The 18,800-nt window shown below is 39.0% G+C and overlaps 1 protein-coding gene across 12 annotated transcripts in view; it reads right to left on the bottom strand.

The window, feature by feature from the left end:
* Positions 1-18,800, bottom strand: part of MAGI2 (membrane associated guanylate kinase, WW and PDZ domain containing 2) — a 755,689-nt gene that overhangs the window by 134,576 nt on the left and 602,313 nt on the right. For 11 of the 12 annotated variants that reach the window (XM_055712104.1, XM_005443453.4, XM_027811483.2 and 8 more), the window contains 2 exons: positions 17,668-17,789; positions 16,026-16,208 (listed from right to left, as the gene is read on the bottom strand). In XM_055712104.1, the coding sequence (XP_055568079.1) occupies positions 16,026-16,208; positions 17,668-17,789 (305 nt within the window). Of the gene's footprint in view, positions 1-16,025; positions 16,209-16,910; positions 17,037-17,667; positions 17,790-18,800 lie in introns of all 12 variants that reach the window. The other variant, XM_055712103.1, reaches the window with a different exon arrangement.

Raw genomic sequence — 18,800 nt, 5'->3', positions numbered from 1 at the left:
CTAGCAGCAATGGAAGGAGAAACATAATGGTGTGGAGAAAATGTAGGATAAATCCCTCTGGTATCGGTGCCTACTGTTCCACATGCTGGACAAGAAAGCTGAAAGGAATTTCTGTATTTGCACAGTCCTTGCATGTGAGTAGATAATCTTACAAAAAGCATGTTCCCCAAACCTATTAGTGTCTCTGTCCTGGCATGCAAAAAAGTGATACCATCATTAAAATGAGTAATGTCAAAGATGAGGTTTAGTCTTCTGCACCCACTGGGAAGAACTGTTTGCACATAGTAAACCTCCTCTGGAGTCCAGTCAGGTTCCACTTTGGATTATAACTGAATATCTTCCCAAGTTGGTTCTTACCCACTCTCTACATTTCTTCTACTGAAGCATTCTCCCCCTCTCCCCAACCATGAAAAGAAGTAGAACGAGTACTTGTCTGTATAGTTATTTTCATGTCGTTAAAGGGAATGTGCAAAAGCAAGACTGTTTAAGATGACTGATAATATATTCTTCTTCTTCACTTGCACAAACAGAATCCATTTGGGAAGGATGCTCTCGAGGCATAACAAAGATTTTGAATACCTAAGTAAGACCCAGATGTGCTCTGATACCAACAAGACGTGAAAGAGATTAAAAGCTGTTGCCATTAAAAGAAATTAGTTACGTGAGCATTCTGCAATTGCCTCAAATCCCTCACTCTCCCAAATTAAAAACCAGACGCGCTGCCTAATTCAAACAGAAAAATACGAGGTGTGCCTTCATCTAATGGCAAATTAATACTGTTGCATCAAGTTGACTGAAAGAGGTGAAAGAAAAAGGAATAAAAATTACATGAGCTTAATGTGATTTCTGTCTTTTCCAGCTAAATCGGGATTTAAAAGAACATCTAATTCCATCAGTGATAGCAATATAATAGTAAGGCTACAGTGCATGAGAAATGTAAATTACTCTGAAGGAATTGGTTTGATGTATAGCCTATCCCTAAAAACTGCGATTGCAAGGTGCAAACAGAGGTGACAAAAACGTCATGGTAGCCCATGTTATTTCTAAGATTTAGAAGAACTTGCTGCCATTGCAAGAAAAGAGTAAAAATCTTGCTGAAGGCTGTTGAAACAGATGCATGTTATACTGTACAAGGTTATTATGCATCACTGCTTGCCCACTGGACAGGGCTGCTCTCAGCCACGGGAAGGCTATCAGGCACTGTCTAAATACGCTGACTTTCCCCTTCCAGTCTTGACTCAAAGAGGGATTGTTTCAAGTCTCTTTTATGTTATCTATTATATACCCCGAGAGAAAACTTTCAAATTCAGGATATGACAGATTAAAGGTCTCCTATGTGCATTCAATGTGTTTGCATTGTGCAAACAGATTTTGATACAGTCTTTACTGAGATTACACTTTATATTTTATCCTTTGCTTTAGGGCCCTTGTTCCAGTCCCTCGTTTTTCCTGTACTTGGTCTGGCTCTTCCCCTCAGCTGCATTCCAGCTATGTGTGTGTATGAGAGAGAGAGAGGGGACCTGATGTTGATTTCTATCACCACTGTCACTCCTGCACTTAACTGGCAGAAGACCTAAATCAGGGAAAGCCTGGCTTTTCCGTCAACCCAAGAGCATGTTCAATACAAAATTCATAGTGGAAGAAAATTAGCTCCTAATTCTAACACACACATGCAAAGTGAAGTTAACATCTATATGTGGATATTTTTCTATGTGGGAAAGTCAAAATCCGTATCCCTGGGATCAGGCTGATCACTGTAAAAGTGACTGCTCCATGGCATGGAGCCCCTCAGCGATATACCTGTAAGAATATTTGATATGATGAAATAATATAATATTTCATCTACCTCCCCTAGTTCCTAGAAAGAACTGCATTTGTTTTCTGAAATGGACTGAATTTTATGGGTTATATATATATAAAAACGTATATATAGTGACACCCACACATATGTATTTTTACACAGAGATACACCTTCAGCACACCTACCCACAGACATACACATAGCAAACCGCTTCATCATCCACATTCAACATCTGCTATTCATATTATAACCAATGTTATATTACCATCTATTTAACAGTTTTAGATACATCCAGATACCTGCACGACATATAATATGCATATCTTTGTTTTATAATGGATTATCTCTAAAGATTGTGCTTAGAAAAAGTATTATATATTTGTAAGTGTGACACAGAACTGGATGACTTGGGTCAAACCCTGGGCTTTGGAAATTGTTGTAAAAAGACCTGGGGTGCTGTCACCTTGGGGAGCGCTGCTGCTACCGGTGTCACTGCTGGAGCACCAGTAACGCTGCACCACTATGTCTATGCCTCTACATACACTACAAACATGCATGTTGCTTTACAAGCTTTAAGAAAATTCTTATCACTAGGAGCTTTGGTAAATGGAAAGATAAGACACACCTGGTAAAAAAGAGGTTACACAAAGAATGTGTTTTCTGAGAATTTTTTTCTAGGTTGGGGTTGTCCAAGAAGAAATTACCAGTCTGTGGCAATTTGGCTCAAATAGTTAAATAAAAAACCCTCTAAAAAATAGAAACATTATGGTACAGTTTTTCACTGAATTTTCCTAAGCTCATATTCTTTTCAGTTTTGAACTTTTTTTATTAAAAAAAAAATGCCCACATTTTTTGAAAAATATTACTTCCAGTTGACTTTAAATTACATATATTATGCTTAGGCAAAGCAGAATTCATTATTCTTGTAGCAAATGAAATGTTTAAAGTATCACAATCCTGCATTCAGAATGGACCAGACTATCGAAGGATAGTATTTACAACACTGTACAGTCTAAAATAAAAATCCATCAGCTCGGCACCTTGCATGGAGTAGCATTTCTGGCATGCACAATCGCTCAAGTGCAATTCTTATGATTAGCCCTATTTCCCAAAACAGTTCAGAACTGTTTTTTCAATAAGTAGGAACTGCACTAGAAACACTTGAATCTCTTATATAATAGTGAACTGCATTTCCTTTTGATGCAATCAAGTTTGGCCTAAAAAATACACTCTGTCTGATATACAGAAAATAATTGGAATAAGACAAACTAAACAGATTGCTATAAACAATCTACCAAAAACCCAGAAAGCTTTTTTGAACTCCTCAGTAATGATGCTGCTCTTCTAACCTGTCTGGAAAACAACCAGAGGTAGAATGATAGTATTTTTAACTTCACCTGTCTATGTTAGAACGACGCCCCCCCCAAATAAAGCAACCTCCTAAAACGATATAAAAAGTATACATGCAGAAATGTAGTAAAACTTTTGGTACCATGTGTAGCACAGCAGCATTGCATGAACTTCATGTGGATTTTTAGAGGAATCTATGCCCAAACCCACCTACTAATTAAACAAGGTTAAATACGTGGTTGATTTGTGGTGCCAGTGATGAGGTCTGACGGGAGGCAGTGTCTGTGCTGTGGCTGGATGCTTTCCTCACCAGTTGCCTGAGGACAACCTGCCTGAGCCCACCAGGCTGCCTTGTGGCGCATGGAATTTTCTAGAGGTTGCTGTGGAAGACAAGTCAGCCAGGTTCCAGTGAACAAGATGGGTCCTGAGAGCCCTGGCTGAGGCTCTGGCCAGTATCAGGGCAATAATTCTAGCAACATGATAGAGACAGTGGTATGATTAATGCTGCCCTGCACATCTAGTACGTCTTCCATTCCCATACAATTGCAATGATGTTTCTATAAAACTATAACCTGTATCTCTCCATCACAAGACTTGAAAGCATTGTCAGGTTCCTATTACTACCTCAATTTCCTCTTTTTCCAGTTTCCCACCTCTTTCTGCTGCCTGCTTTCTCTGAATCACCCCAGCACGAAACCACCATTTTTTCCTGTGCTCTTTCAGTCCTTCACAGTGTTACAGGCACCCCCAGCTCAGCCCTGCCAGCTTCTGCAGAGCTGATGGGTTCACAGGATTCAAAGGGGTGATTTCAGGCCAGTAACCATCAGCCGCTGATAGCCCTTGCTTATTGAGACGTGTTATTTTGTGTACGTACAGGTGGAATAGAAAAGATCACGCATAACAGAGCAGCAGCATAACCCAGCATGTTTCATGACTCACTATTAGCTTATAAATAAATTTTCAAGGAACACACCTATCAAGGAAAGAAGTGTCCAATATTATCTGGCTTTTCCTCAGCAGTACCACAAGTGATGCTCAGTATGGCAAAGAAAGTTTCAGTAAATACTGCGTACAATGATGCTGATTTAAATGCAGAAGAAATTAGTTGAATATAAAGAAATTTAATTTACTTTCATTAGGAGCTGAAGAAGAAAGCAATACATCAAAAGGAGTGAAAGTGCCAGTGTTTAAAAGATCTATACTCACATCCCTGCTCTCAGACCTTTCTCGCAGAGCTCCTTTTCTTCTCTTCTTTAGTACCTTGCCCTCCCCTCTCCTGCCTCCTTCTACACACACACAACGCACATAAACACCCACTCTCCAGCCATCTCTGAGCATAGCGTTACTGCATTTTCTCCTTCCCTCCCTGCAGAAGAAAAACAAATTGTCTCATCTTCAGCTACAGCAAATCCCAGTCCAGTCAGTTTTCTCCCAGTCCTGCATCCACCCTCTGGTGATGGGACCCTCCTCTCCCACCACCCCCGACCTGGTCACCCCCTGAGATGGATAGATGAGACCTGGCAAAACTCCTGAGCTTCAGTCACCAAGAATTTCTGCAGGTCCTGTACACGGCACTGCTCCCCTGTGGTACCTACTGAACAAGGAGATGAGCAGAAGCAAGTGGGTGCTGCCCAGGCAGCTGCTGCAGCATGCACGGCACATAGGGTAGCAGCATTGCATCTCGAGCTCCACCTCTGTTCGCTGCCTCAGAACCAGTATGGCACTTGGGTGACTGCTGGAGAGGAGAAGACTTTTGTGGAGCAGAGAGAGAGAAGGCTGGATGAAACTTTCCAGGGGCTTCTCACATCGCATCAGAGTTAACTTCATGCCTGCCTACTGGTTTGCAAAGCACTCCTTATGTTATTGAGAAATTTTCATTATAGGTTTTTAAACAAACAAGCAATTTTTTAAAATGTCAGAATCATCAATTACGAAGAGGCTGCCGCATCAGTGCTGGGATAAACCTTGCTCTTCTTACAAAGGCTATGTGAACAGCTAAACAGGGTCATATGAGAGGTGATCTGTGCTAACATCCAGATTCTGGCAACAGGCAGTGAAAGATGCTTTAGAAGTGAACTGATAAGAAAATTGCCTGAAATGCCTCTGTAACCCCCATTAGTTAAAAGTTCACAAAGCTCCTGGAATATGATTTATATGCCTGGAAATGTTTCTTCACCTATAATGTAATTCTGGATTTTTTCACTTTATGCCATACATCAAATGAGAAACTCAGAGCCCTGACAAAAAAAAATGATGTACATGGGATTGAGCACAGATTTCTGTTTAAAAGTATATTGCACAATTGGACATACACAGTATTCGACCTAAATATCTTAAGCTGAGCTCCATTAAGCTTCTCTTAACTAACATTTGCAATTGTTATGATAGGAGTTGCTAACGACAATAATTATTGGACTTCACAAAGTTCTAAAATGACTGTTTCTGGTTTGGGATGAGGAATTTCAGGTACAGAGATGTTAAATAATTTGTTCCAGTAAAATATTTGCTAACTGTCAAGAAAGTATTCCCATTCTAAATATACAACAGAAACTGTATCTTAAAAGCCATGACTTAATTTATTCTTAAATTTTCAAAGGGTTTAAAATTCACTTTAAATTTTAGCTTTAAAATTTGTTCTTAAATAATAGCTAAAGGCAAATCAAGAGTTGAATTTCTGAGCTATCAGATTTTAATACAGATACAGATTGCATTTGGTAGCACAAATGTGGAGGCAGAGGTGATTATGCATTTCTTAATCTATATGATTTTGAATAGAAAATGAAAAAATATTTGAAATTCAGCTAAATGTTTACTTTTTGTTTTGATAATCAAATGGTATAAAAAAGACCTATATGCCAAAACAACAAAATTAGAAGAAAATCAAAGGTGGCATGGCTAATGATATTAAAAAGTGCAGTTCTAGATTATTAATTTCATTAGTGCAATATGAAGTTCTCACTTCCCCTGTCATTGCTTTATATAGAAAGAAGCTCCCCCCCCTCCCAGATCATTCTTGTTAAGAAACAAGATGTCATTCTTTATGGAATGAAACAGTACATGAGAAGATGATGACTATTATTTCCAATGTATATTTTTGTCTGTTCATACAAATAGCCAAATCATGCGAGACAGATGTTAATTACATTTGATAGGAAAAAAGTTATTTCTGCAACTGCAGCATTTTTGGCAGACACTGAGTTCATAGCACACTGCTTACTCAACTGGCGATTTGCAAAACTTACAAAAGTTGTCCTAATAAATGTGAAGATTACGACAATATATTTATCATCTCCTGGCCTATTTTAAATATCCTAATAGCAGAATGTGCAGATTTTGTGTGACAGAGTTCAGGTTAAAGAATGAATTTATGGGCTTCCAAGACTTGTCATACACACTTTTTTTGTGTATGACAATATGAACAATAAAACGGGATAAATGTATTAGTATCTGATAGTAGAGAGAAAAAAATCGTGTAACATTTCTTCTGCCTTTGTATTTTGCATAGTGCAATATGTATGACTATGTTTTAGTTATAGTATCCGTGTCTATGCCTTTGGCTTCTGTGGCCATATTTTCCATGGAGTCAGGCCTTGGATTAATAGCAATGTGAGGCTGCACATACCTGAATAGTTCATGTTCCAATTACTCTCTCTGTTTTTTCACCTTTACTCATATTTTACTTTTCTGTGTTTCTTGATTTCTCTATGATCTTATTCTCTGCTAAAGACACGGCACATCTGAGCACCAGATCTCCCATTTACTCTTGCTACAGAGAGCTAGACCGGTGGCTTAGGTTCTACAGAGCGTGTATGTCTTGTGTATATGGTTTGTGTTGCATTTGTCCATATGAGACAGGATTGTTTATATTATCATAGATTGCATCTGCATTACGCCCTCTCTTTCCGATTTCTTCACCTTTGGTTTCTGGGTTAAATAAAAACATAACTGCAGCGAAAATCTTGTCAAAGGTGAAACAGTTGGATAAAAAGACAGTAAGTGCTGTACATGTGGAATCTGGCATGGTTGGACACGCTCAGTCCTCAGCCATCTCTAATCAAACATGTTCAACTTTCTACAGCTGCTGCTGGAAGAGTTGTTTTAATGGCTTAACCTTTAGAATCAACTTACTAAATATAAGCAGACCTGCTTATATACTCTCGCTTGCTGAAGACTATGTGGCACACTTACATAACCCAGCACTTCACCTACTTACATGTTCAGTATTTTACTGTTTCAAGTAGGAACCACATATTATCATTCTTAGGACTGAGAAACATAGATCAAAATATAGTGTCAACAAATGTGAATTTCTTTCAAAATTAAATAAGTGCCATAAACCATGCATACCATGAGTTGTCTCCTGTGTGTAAATATGGATTTATCAAAGCAAAATGAAAGATTGCTGTTCTTTCCAGATTCCTGCTGCATTTCTGTGTATTATTTGGACTTAGAAAAAAGTCTTTTGAAGAACAGTCACTATCAGAAAGAAAACAAGTTACACATATTATTCAGTCCTAATATTGGAATATACTTTATGGGCACCAATAACATCTGAATCAAAATACTATAAGCACTGGAGACAAAAATGAATTTATAATCACCAGTATATGGCTGAACTTAATCATCAGGCTTCCTATAATGTTGTTTGAATGGTTAAATGAGAGAAAATTAAGCTTATTAAGTTTAAAAAGGTTTTTGCCATTTCTTGTAAGTGTTCACAAAACCACAAGTGTGAGCTCTGAATTAGGCTAGGGAAAAAAAATATCCTTAACACTATCAGAAAAGATTTATTTTTACAGTAATGAATCAATCACTGCTTCCTGCAATAGATGACACAGAACAACGAAGAAGTCTATTTACACACTCCTCTTAAGGCACAGAAGGAGGAATGTTGTTGTTTAAGGCCTCTAATGTAATTTTGAACAGCCTCGGGCATTTGAGATGTTCATAAGGTATCACAGAGGACATACAAGAGACTGCTGCCTGGAAGGGCAGGGGGAGTCTATGTGGGATCTCTGGCATTTTTAATGGCACCAGACACCTAAGTTTATGCAACTGAATCGCACCCCAAATGCTGGCAGTCTCAGCTGTCTGCAGGAGGCAACCTCTTCCTCCCTACAGACACCACACTTGGGGATCTGTGTTCCTTAAAGTGATGTTTTGAACTGCCTTGAATTAAGGTACTAAGCCTAAAGCTTCAGACAGAAGGTTCCTAAAATTTCTAAATGATGGCAAACTTTAGGGCTAAAAACCAGGATATGGAGTCAGAGACCACTGAGTCCTGTTTGGATGAGTAACCAGAATCATCTCATGGAGTGAGACAGCATGTGAGGTGAAGACAGGAAGTTCCTACAAATTTTTTTCTAATTATTCCTGTGATTTAAAGAACATATATTTTCAGAGCATTTTTAAATCCAAGTTAGATGCTCTGCTGTAATTGCTCTTGCTGTTTGTAGAAATAATTTTAATTGAAGACTTCAAGGGAATAGCCCAATGACAGGGCTAAAAAGAATCAATAACTCGCTTCATACCTCCAGGAATGTTTATGCAAAGTGGAATGGTTTTAATAGGAAAGATTTGTATGCAGTTCTTGATGAATGCTCAGTAGCTTCATGGATAGGCAACATGGACTCAAGCTCTAATGCCGTATCAGGCAGAACAGATAGTGACATATGGATTTTCTGCACCTCAGGGAGAACATAAGGCTATTGAACATCACACCAGCCAACCAAAGAAATCTGACAAGATGCACACAAAGACCTCAGATGCAGACAGTAACAGCATGTGGTATACAAAATATAGAGACATTTTTTTCAGTGTAGGCTCATATCTGTGCTGGTTATCATTCAATGAGGATCTAATAATCCAGCAAGTACCAAAAGAATAAAAATATGAGGAAAACACTAGAGCAGGAACCTCACGGAGATTAGAATTCAGTAACTTTGTGACAGAAGCCGACACTTTTCTCAGGTCTTTGGTTGACATAAGAAATTTATAAATGTTACTGTGACTACTGTAGCGAGTTCATTTTATATGAAACCAAGAAAAACACAAAATATAATGGAAAACTAATGTTAGAAAAAAATAGCATGAGTACTAAAAATTTCTAGCAACCTAAGTACTATCTTCCGGTCTATTTACATGCAGAGTTCAATGAATTATCTACTTTAAAATATGAAAGAAAGGGGGATTGAAAGAGAATATCTTTCTGCTACAAGTTCTTCATTGCTATTAATACTCTTAAAATGCAAATATTATTTTTACTGTCACCACCACGCACTCAAAACCACAAGTCACATCCCTTTCCCCAGCTAAAGTGAGCCTCAATACATGATATCAAATAAATAGTGAAACTGGCATTTTTTTTCTTTGCTTTCTGTTTGAAACATTTTAAATATAATATTGGTTGTACTTCAGAGCTTTCCTCTGCAACTAAGGCAATAGAAACTTTTACTTGTCAAATTTAAACTAAGACTCACATTTAGTCACCTTTAAAAAAAATAAAGAGTTGCACTTTAAAGAATTACAGTTACATAGAGATTCAGGATAAAACTGTGAGGACGAGCACAGGACTGCATCAGTCTACCTTGGGAAGATTCTCAAAAGTCAAGGTTAATTTTATCCATGCATCTCTTGAAGAGTTTTGGCATTAGTTATATGACATATGCAAGCTTTTATAGTGAGAAATATAAAGTGGATTGAATAGAGTAGGGTGCTGTGTACTGCACAAATGAAAAAAAAATGACGTGCAGCCCCTGGATGTCCATTTGTCTCAGCTATGAACTAGCAGGGCATCTGTTAGCTCCATCCTTACGCAGAGTGTAAAGACCACAGCATTAACATTGCAGTTCCAGTCTCAATGCTCTCTGTCTCTTCTCCTTGAAAAGCCAAATTGTGAAATGTGGGAAGACTGGCTTTAGAAAACCAGGATGAGGTTTTACTGAACAGTTACTCCTGGTTTGGCTCACGAAAATGTAACCACTATCACTGGTGAAAGGAACTCTAGGTGTTGTGGCTGAACAGAGAACACAATGATTTCAGTTGTACACGATGCAAATACACTGTTTCTGCTGCATTTTGCACCGTTACGTCAGCTGCCTCTGCTGGAGGATTTTCCTTCTCTTAACTCCATGGGATTAATAGCAACATCTGAAGACAGAGATACTTAGCTAGCCTTAGCTAGACTGAAACGGGGAGAAAAAGGCCACTGCTGGTTCAGATGAAACATCCTAGCTTCCAAACAAAGCCAAGGTGCAAAGGGAAGCTGATAACACAGGCTGGTTTTATGTATGCTGCTCTGCTCTCACAGACCTGCCACAAGCTTGCAGCTACAAGACTGACACTTGATGAGGTCTTTGTAGATATGAGAAGAGTGTTTTAGCCTGGAGATGCATAAGGATAATGAAAAGATACTCCTTCTTCAGCAGTCCAGTGAGTAGCACAATGTCTCATGTTCCTAATGCCATGCCTTAATTGTGGGAGGCCAGTCTTCCTGGTGCCACGGGATGAGGCGGTGTCAAGCAGGTGAGCTAACTACATTTCAGCCAGCTGCTGGTATTGTGGAAATGAAGTCCTGCACATGTGTGTGGCAAGCTCTTCACTGAGCTCCTGGTCAGTGAGCCTCTTGAGATGACAACTGTGGTAAACAGTTGGCTACCAGGGGGAGGGAATATTGTAAAGGCGAATATTGTCAGATAGATCTTGACATTCCCAGATGACTGCCAAAACATTTTTTAATTTTTTAATGTATTCACTTCTCTGAATTGAAGGCATCCTTTGTGCATATATAGTTCACCTTTTCTGGTGTTGCTGAAACTGGACAGCTTGCATCTCATCTGATCTGACATTAGGTGAGATTTGAACTGACAACGGACAAACAGGGAACAGAACTAAGGATCTGTTTGAACTTGTAAAAATGCATCCTTTTGCATATGTCCCCAATTCCTTCTACCTTAAGTCCTCTACTTTTTAAAGTTGCTGTGAGATATTAGCCTTCATGTGCAAAAATATGCATGAATAGTGGCTAGATAATTATTCCCCAAGCTTCATGTCACTGTAGGGCAAACCACCTGATAATGGCTTTAGTTTTGCTCTTATTCAAGTGAATAACAAAATTTATAACTTTGTAGATCAACAAGTGTGCAGTCCCTCCAATTTGCTTACATTTAGAGTAACCTCAGCTTCTTGAAAAATTCATCAGGTATAGAAGATTGTTATGGGCATTGATGCTATGCCCACAAATAGCAGCAATGCCACATGTCGGTACTTCCAGGATTTCTAACAGCTGGCTTGGACCGTTTGGAGATCTCTCAGGGGCAGTAGAAATTCTGAGTGGTAGATGTGGGACTGATCTCTAGCCTCTAAATCTCTAGTATTTAGGCTTCATCCTGAAACAGTCATCTAAAAGTGGTAGATGTCTAGTCATATGGTAGGTGTAGACATCTGCCTTGTAGACACCTATACCTGTTAGCTGAACCTTACCTTACAATTTTTTATCTCTAAAACAGATTAACTATTAAAGTGAAGCTTCTGTTCCTGAGAGAACAGCATCTAAAAAAGGCCAACTCTGCATTGTTTACAGGTGATCTGGCACCTTGGAGCTGGCCAAATGTATGCTTGGCTGATGAAATCAAAGAACATATTTCCCATTTCTTGATTCACACTGTTGAGATATGACAATTCATCACAGATGTACATACGTTTCGGGAAAATTCAACCTGCAATGATTCTAGCTATTCATCAGTCAGAAGGGTCATCAATAGATGCAATTAACCACTTATGCACTGTGTCTTTGAGCTGTTTCCTGGAAAATTTCACCAAAGGAACTGCAACTTGCCAAAATGCGCAGGTGAGAATCTTTCTCGAGCTTGATTACGTGGGAATGTTTCAGTTTATCTAGTCCACTGAATAACCTTGAAAATTGTAGGGAAATTTTTGTCTTTGCAGCTTGAGCTTTTATCTGACTCAGCCGCAGGCTTAAATCTTTGTTTGCCTTAGAACAGCAGTCATTCAGAATCACTCGCTGTATAAAAATCTTTTCATGTAGATGTAGTCTTTTACCAGTGATGTTCACTCAGCATTTTAATGGGATACAGGGGCCTCTTAAACGGAGACAGTTTTCCGTTGGCAGAGTGAGGTTTCAGACAAGACAGAGCAATGTAACCTCTCAGGAAAGAATGTGGTATCAGCTCCTAGGCTGTCCTGAGGTAGGCAGAGACTGCTATGGAGTGTAATGTTCATATCCAGCAGCTTGATTGAGCTCCAAATGCTAAAACATGTCCTAGAAAGGCATTTGCAGTATTATTAACAGCCATTAGCTCACAGACGCTAGATTTACGTGAGGGCATAATAACCCTTAGGAATTCTGAAACATCTGGCAAATGGGATCAGGAATGTAACTTTGGCTGTTTTTGACTCATTCAATGAGATGTGGGTCCTCTGAGTCTGCTTGTGAGGTTTGTTGTGGGTCTGGGACAATTACAGCTATCTCTTAGTGCCCAGCACTGGGCACTGAGCGGTGGTGTTGGATCACCAGGACCTCAGATATCTCTTGTTGCATCTCAGTGCACTCAGTTTGCCTCACTGCTTCAATTGCTTCATAGTATCACAGCAATGCCAAGTCATTGTCAGGAAGCTGCTTTCATGTTCCAGGGGATGAAATCCAAAATTGTTTCATTCTGAAACTGGCTTGTAAAATCACTGTAGTGTGATCGTGTCAAAGGGTGACAACAACATCTTACACAGATTCACTCTTCTCTTGGAATACCATTTGTATCTGACCCCTACATGAGATTTTAGGTGGAGAAGTAAACCAAAATTACAGTATTAGTTTTCTATGAGCTTGTTTCTTTAACAATTAGGATAAAGTACAGTATTGGCGTTTTCAGCCTATGGCCAGGATCAGCTAAGATTAAATAGATGGAGCCTTTTCTTCCTTTTTTCCCCATATCTGATGCACGTCTGAAACACTAGGACTTTGTTTACCACTTGGCCAAAAACAAGTATCGGCCTTGCAAGGGAAAGGCTCCAGAGATGTATTACAGCTGGGAGCACCAGCACCTGTGGTTATTCCTTACACCCAAGTTACCTCAGTTATAGCACCATTGTCCTCAAGGTTTCTACTGTGATGCCCTACTGCCACAATATGATATTCTGGTAATTTATCAAAGCCTTCTATAACTGTGATCATAGCTACAGTGCACATAAATTGTACAGTAACATGACATGACATGCAGTTCATGTCAAAAGAACAAATAAAATTATTTTCAAATCTCTATTCATCATCCAGTAATGCCTACCTAACAAACAAAGGTACATATCTAATTCCAAACAGTTTTAAAACATAAGTTTAAAAGTTTTATGAACAAAATCTTATTGATGGAACCTGGGAGGTTTTCATATCTCCAGCTGATAAGACTGTAAAATGGCTGAATAGGGAGAGAAAATTCTACTTCAGGAAGTGTAAAAAGGATTGGATATCAGGAAATACAAGCACTTTGTGGAACAGTGCTTTTAAAAATACTCTGACCTTAAATATCTTCTTTCAGTTTACCATTATCATATTTAGAAAATCACTTCAAATATTCATAGAAACCATGTTAGACGCCACAATCATTAGCCTGAGATCCTCCAATTACTTTACATCAGAACTCTGTCGCTCTTCTCGAAAATGAAGACATTTGAGGCCAGAATTTATTCTGAGATGTAATTTTGTATATATCAGGCTCACATAATTATAGAGTGATTATATATTTGAATGTACATTTCTGTCTTGCATTCTTAATATAGTTGAATTAATTACCTCAGAAAAAAATCAATGTTATTTCTATGCATTTTAAAGCACCTTTTTCCTATATATTCTCATCAAAATCCATGACTAAAATAATCACCATCAATAGTATTCAATTTCAACATCGAAATTTTATTAAGTTGCAGGACACTCTTTTCTAGAGAAAAGAACTCCAAATGAACAAGTTCACTAGCACCCAGCCCATGCTTCAGATGGATAAGCAAGTAACCATTTTGAGTCCTGGATCTGAGAATGCTAAACCATGACAAACAATGAAAATCTCTCATGCCGTGTATTAGGTAATATGAAAATACTGGGGAAAATGAAGTTCATGTTACTAGAATATCCTGAACTTCAGGCAGCCTGTTGTATCCTTCGTTCGCTTAATCAGCTAATTTAATTTTGCCTTTGGGAACCAAACTGCATTAAGTTAAAATGGCAACAAGAATTGAGAATTAAAAAGCTGTTAGACTAATTTTTTTATAAAACCAATGCCAACAATCTATATTCTATTTATTTCTTACATTTTGCTTCTTTATATAAATCACCTTTTATCTATTTGGCATCAGAAACATCGTGCCACCTGTAATGTAAGGCTTGAGGCAAACTGAGTGTTTTTTTAAATAACCTTCATACTTCCTTCTTGCAAAGTCCTGGAGAGTCCTACAGAATAAACTAAAGATCAGGGTGATTTATCCCAACAGATGATAGTCCAGATCATTCCTTTATTACAACAAAAGAAGGATGAAAGGGAATTTCCAGAAGAATCACCTGGGACTGTTCCATCCACATTATTTGTGCCTGTGTGTGTTTATGTGTCTGCCCCCTGTACTGTAACACACTAAAAGGATCCTGCTCTGCTGCTGTGGTCCATCCGCAGAGATCTGTCACAGGCTAGGAAATTCTCTTTATCCTCACAATGACTCTGGACACCGTGAACTCAGTTTTCTGCAGAGGCAACATAAATCCCAAACTAGTATTTCTTTTATAAAGTCTTGGTAAGAAATGGAAGAAATATCATGCACATGTCCCAGTACCCATGTGCAGCCTGACTATTCTCTGAGGAACAAGGACTGCGGGGGAAGGACAGTACACAGCGATGGGGCTGCACCAACAGGACTACAGTCACTGGTTACCAGTTGCACCGGTGGAAATCCCAACTTGATCTAAAGAACAAAAATTTTCACAGTGACAGTGGTTAAGTATTGGGACAGGAGCTGACAGAAGCTGCGGGTTCTCCATCCTATAAAATCTTCTGTAGCCCCATGGATGAAGCTCTGAGAAAACTGATCCAGCCACAAATTTAGCCCTGCATTGAGCAGGAGGTTAGTGACTGGAGATTGCTGCCAACTTAAATGGTTTGATTGTTCTCTGCTTGTCTTCTCCTACAGGAGATGACAGCTGGCTTGGAAACTGAGTTCATCTTTCTCCAAAAATATTTCATCCATACATAGACCTGACATGACCCTGCAAACCCTTAAGACAGTGGTTTGCAATCTTTATCAGTCTGTGGATATGAAAATATTTCCAGTGACAGTCCAGATCATGGAAGCAGCTTTAAATCTCTTCAGAGGAAGTTTGTTTTATTTAGTTAGTTTTCACAGATGCCTATGGTCCATATGCCACACTGAAAATTTTTGCTTTGATGGTTCCAATGAGAACAATGTTGGATCAGATTTGGCTTTGATTATTCTGCAAAAACATCCTTTCTAAAGAAATAAATTTGCACTTAGTAATCTGTGCGCTCTCTGCCTGTCTCTTGTCTTTCCATGCACAGACCGCCCTTGAGTAAACTGCCTGTAAACCAAGGAACACCAGATCCCATCTTTATGGAAAGAATGCAGAGATCTTTTCTTTCTTAAAATATTGTGAAATGGGAAAAATTAGCTACTTGGCATTATTAGTAAGGAAAATTAGAAGCAAGTTTTATCTCAGAAGCTTATATTTTCTTACAGAGCAGCTGTTTACACATTAACACAGAAAGTTGTATGGAACAATATACACATTCACAGAAAGAGTGAGACTCAGAAATCTATGTCTCACTCTACATCTCAGATAAAAAGACAGAGGAATCATCTTAATTACCTGTTTCCATTTTCCCATCTTGTGCTGCAGGCCCATCAGGAATTACACTCTTCACCTGAAGAAACTCATCCGGCTCATCCCCACCAATGATGGTAAATCCAAAACCCATGTTGCTTTTCTTAAGAGTTGTGCTGAGGAAAGTCCCCTTCAGCTGTGATGCATCACGGGTGAAGAGTGGTTTTTCTACATCAGTCAACACAAACAAGAAAGACAAAAGTTCTGATCTAGTCACCACACAGGGGGGACAGCAGATAAGGTTACTGGCTGACAGCAGGTGACAGCATATGAAAACCAAGGAAATAAAGAGTGCAGGCATTCCAGGAAAAAAATATTTGTGAGTCCTTGTATTAATACAAAGCTTAAAATGTATTTCTTATCTATGGCAGATCAGCCGTAAGTACACAGTTATAAATATTCTTTCATATTAGAAATACATTTAGAAGTGGATCTCGTGTATCTAAAATAATTACAACCGTAAAATGATCTGTGAGGTAATTTTAAAACTTCTTTCCTAACCTTTAAATCCAGCTTTGATTACCAAGTAATACATTCTCCGTAATTTCCCTCGCAATTGCAAGAAGGAAAATATCCCTGGAATATTTTATTCCATTTGTTAACAAGCAGTCTAAATATTAGGTGAGTTTTTCTCTCCAAACACGTGGGGTTTTGGCATCCAACAAGTGACACACACAACCGCTGTGCAAGCACCGTGTCCCCTCTCTGCGTGCCTGGGTGTGCAGTGTGCGTGGTGGGGGCTCCCCATGCCTCTCGTCCATGCTGTGCTTGGGGAGGAAGGGTGGGAGGAAGGTGCGAAGGTTGTGACTCCGACTGCTCTTGCTACGCCCGCAGCGGCGGGGCTGGGCTGGCCGGCAGCGCAGGACATACCGTGCAGCCTGCGCGTCCCAGCGAGGTCGCACTGCCACTGGGACAGGTCATTCGCGCTGCGGGACCTCTTGGGAGCAGGGTGCAGGTGGGCAAATTTAGGCCTAGGTAAGGTTGATGAGGAGCTTTCTACTGTTACAAAGGAGAACAAGCCTCATTCTCTGGGTATAACCTTATGTTAAAGTTTATTTGTCTCTACCAATACTGTTTGCTGCTTATACAGCTCATTTTAAGCGCATTAATTTTTACGTTACCAAGAGGCTGCATTCTTGTGAACTCCTATAACACAGTGCTTGAGGCTTTTAACTTAATTGATGCTTGCTAGATGAGCTAGCTTAGAAACATACCAAACATCCGTTAACGGTAATTTAGAGAAAGTACAATTAATTATTTCAGTGTTGCCAACCTCGGGTGCTCAAAAGAGAGTTGTACATTCCCAAAAATAGAATTTATGATTTTATTTAGAAAATTACTTTGGGGCTCTTATTGCGCTTACTGTTTCTCAGCTTTTAGGAAACACTAGGGTCAACTTTTCTGTCTCTTCTCTGTGCCTCTGAAGGTTAAAGTATTTTAGGTGGCTCACGAGTCCCGCAACTCTGGGAACTCACATATTTAGGGGAGAAAAATGCTAGGAGACAGGTGATAACACTGTGAGCATTGGCAACACTACTCTTTAATCAGACTACGACAAAATCATCGTCACATCAACAGGAGAGCAGGATCTTTCATCTTAACTAAGATAGGTGACACGGTACTGTACCTCGGAAACCTTGGGCCTGCATAGGCTTTGTTCCAAGTTCTGCGTTGGGCATGTTATGCTGCTGTAGCTTCCTTTTTGCTTCTAGGACAGGGTTTTCAAATTGTGTTCTTCTATTTATGTGGCTGGAAAAAATTTGGTTTTGATTAAAAACTGGGTTCAGTTGGGGAAAATGATCATTTTCACAGTAGGATGCTGTATGTGACTTAGGTGTGTGTGGTTAGAGAGTGAAACCGTTATGAATCCCCAATGAGCCTGAGCGTGTCCCTTACACACCACCCAATTCTGTTGGGGCTGGGAAATGCACAATCCAGCGCACTGCATAATGAACAGCGCTGAAAAGTGTTCTGTCATTTCAATATGCTGAACTCTGCTACAGACAAATGGTTTTGATCTACGGGACTACATATTAAACAGCAGTACTGCTGAAGCATCTATAATTACAGTTTTTCATGTTTTTTGCACAAGCATTGTTCTGTGCATGATTCAAAGGATCTGAACCAGTTTTGTGCATTATTATCGATTAGTTGTAAGTGAAATTACTTCATCACTTACAGAAAAGGTAAACCCTAGAATACAGAGTGCTTTTATGATCACAGCTTAGAAATAAATGTAACACAGGAAATAAACTGAAGATGATTTTTTTTAATTCTATGGTATGTATCTGCTCAGCTATACAGAAAAATTGGATGTTGCAGAAACTAAGTCTGATGGTAGATCAGAACTGCGTCGATAAATATATGAAATATAAGAAAAGTTAATGTACACTTTTTTCCATGATGTTTTACATTTCCCACAACAGGTCAGTAAGCACATCTCCATCATGACACCACTAATTTTCTGTATTGTGTTTAGAACAACGATCTTAACTACACACTCTTATCATATCCTTGAATTTAATTCTTTACTTTAAGGCATACATTTTATCAATCAATGAGTAATCCTACAATCCTGTCCTGTGAGATGTTTCACATATTTCCTGAAGAAGGCAAAACAATTTAGTAGGCTGTATTAAACAACTCCACAAGCTAGGATCACAGTAGGATCACAAGGGAGAAAAAAGGCTTGTGCTGCAAGCATTGTTCTGGGGAAATAAATACGTATGTACAGAAGAGCAGGTTTTCAGACATGTCATT

Source organism: Falco cherrug, chromosome 5 (assembly GCF_023634085.1).
Source record: "Falco cherrug isolate bFalChe1 chromosome 5, bFalChe1.pri, whole genome shotgun sequence".
NCBI classification, from domain to species: domain Eukaryota; kingdom Metazoa; phylum Chordata; class Aves; order Falconiformes; family Falconidae; genus Falco; species Falco cherrug.
The sequence above is the reverse complement of the archived record's forward strand: the minus strand, read 5'-3'. Positions and strand labels throughout refer to the sequence as shown.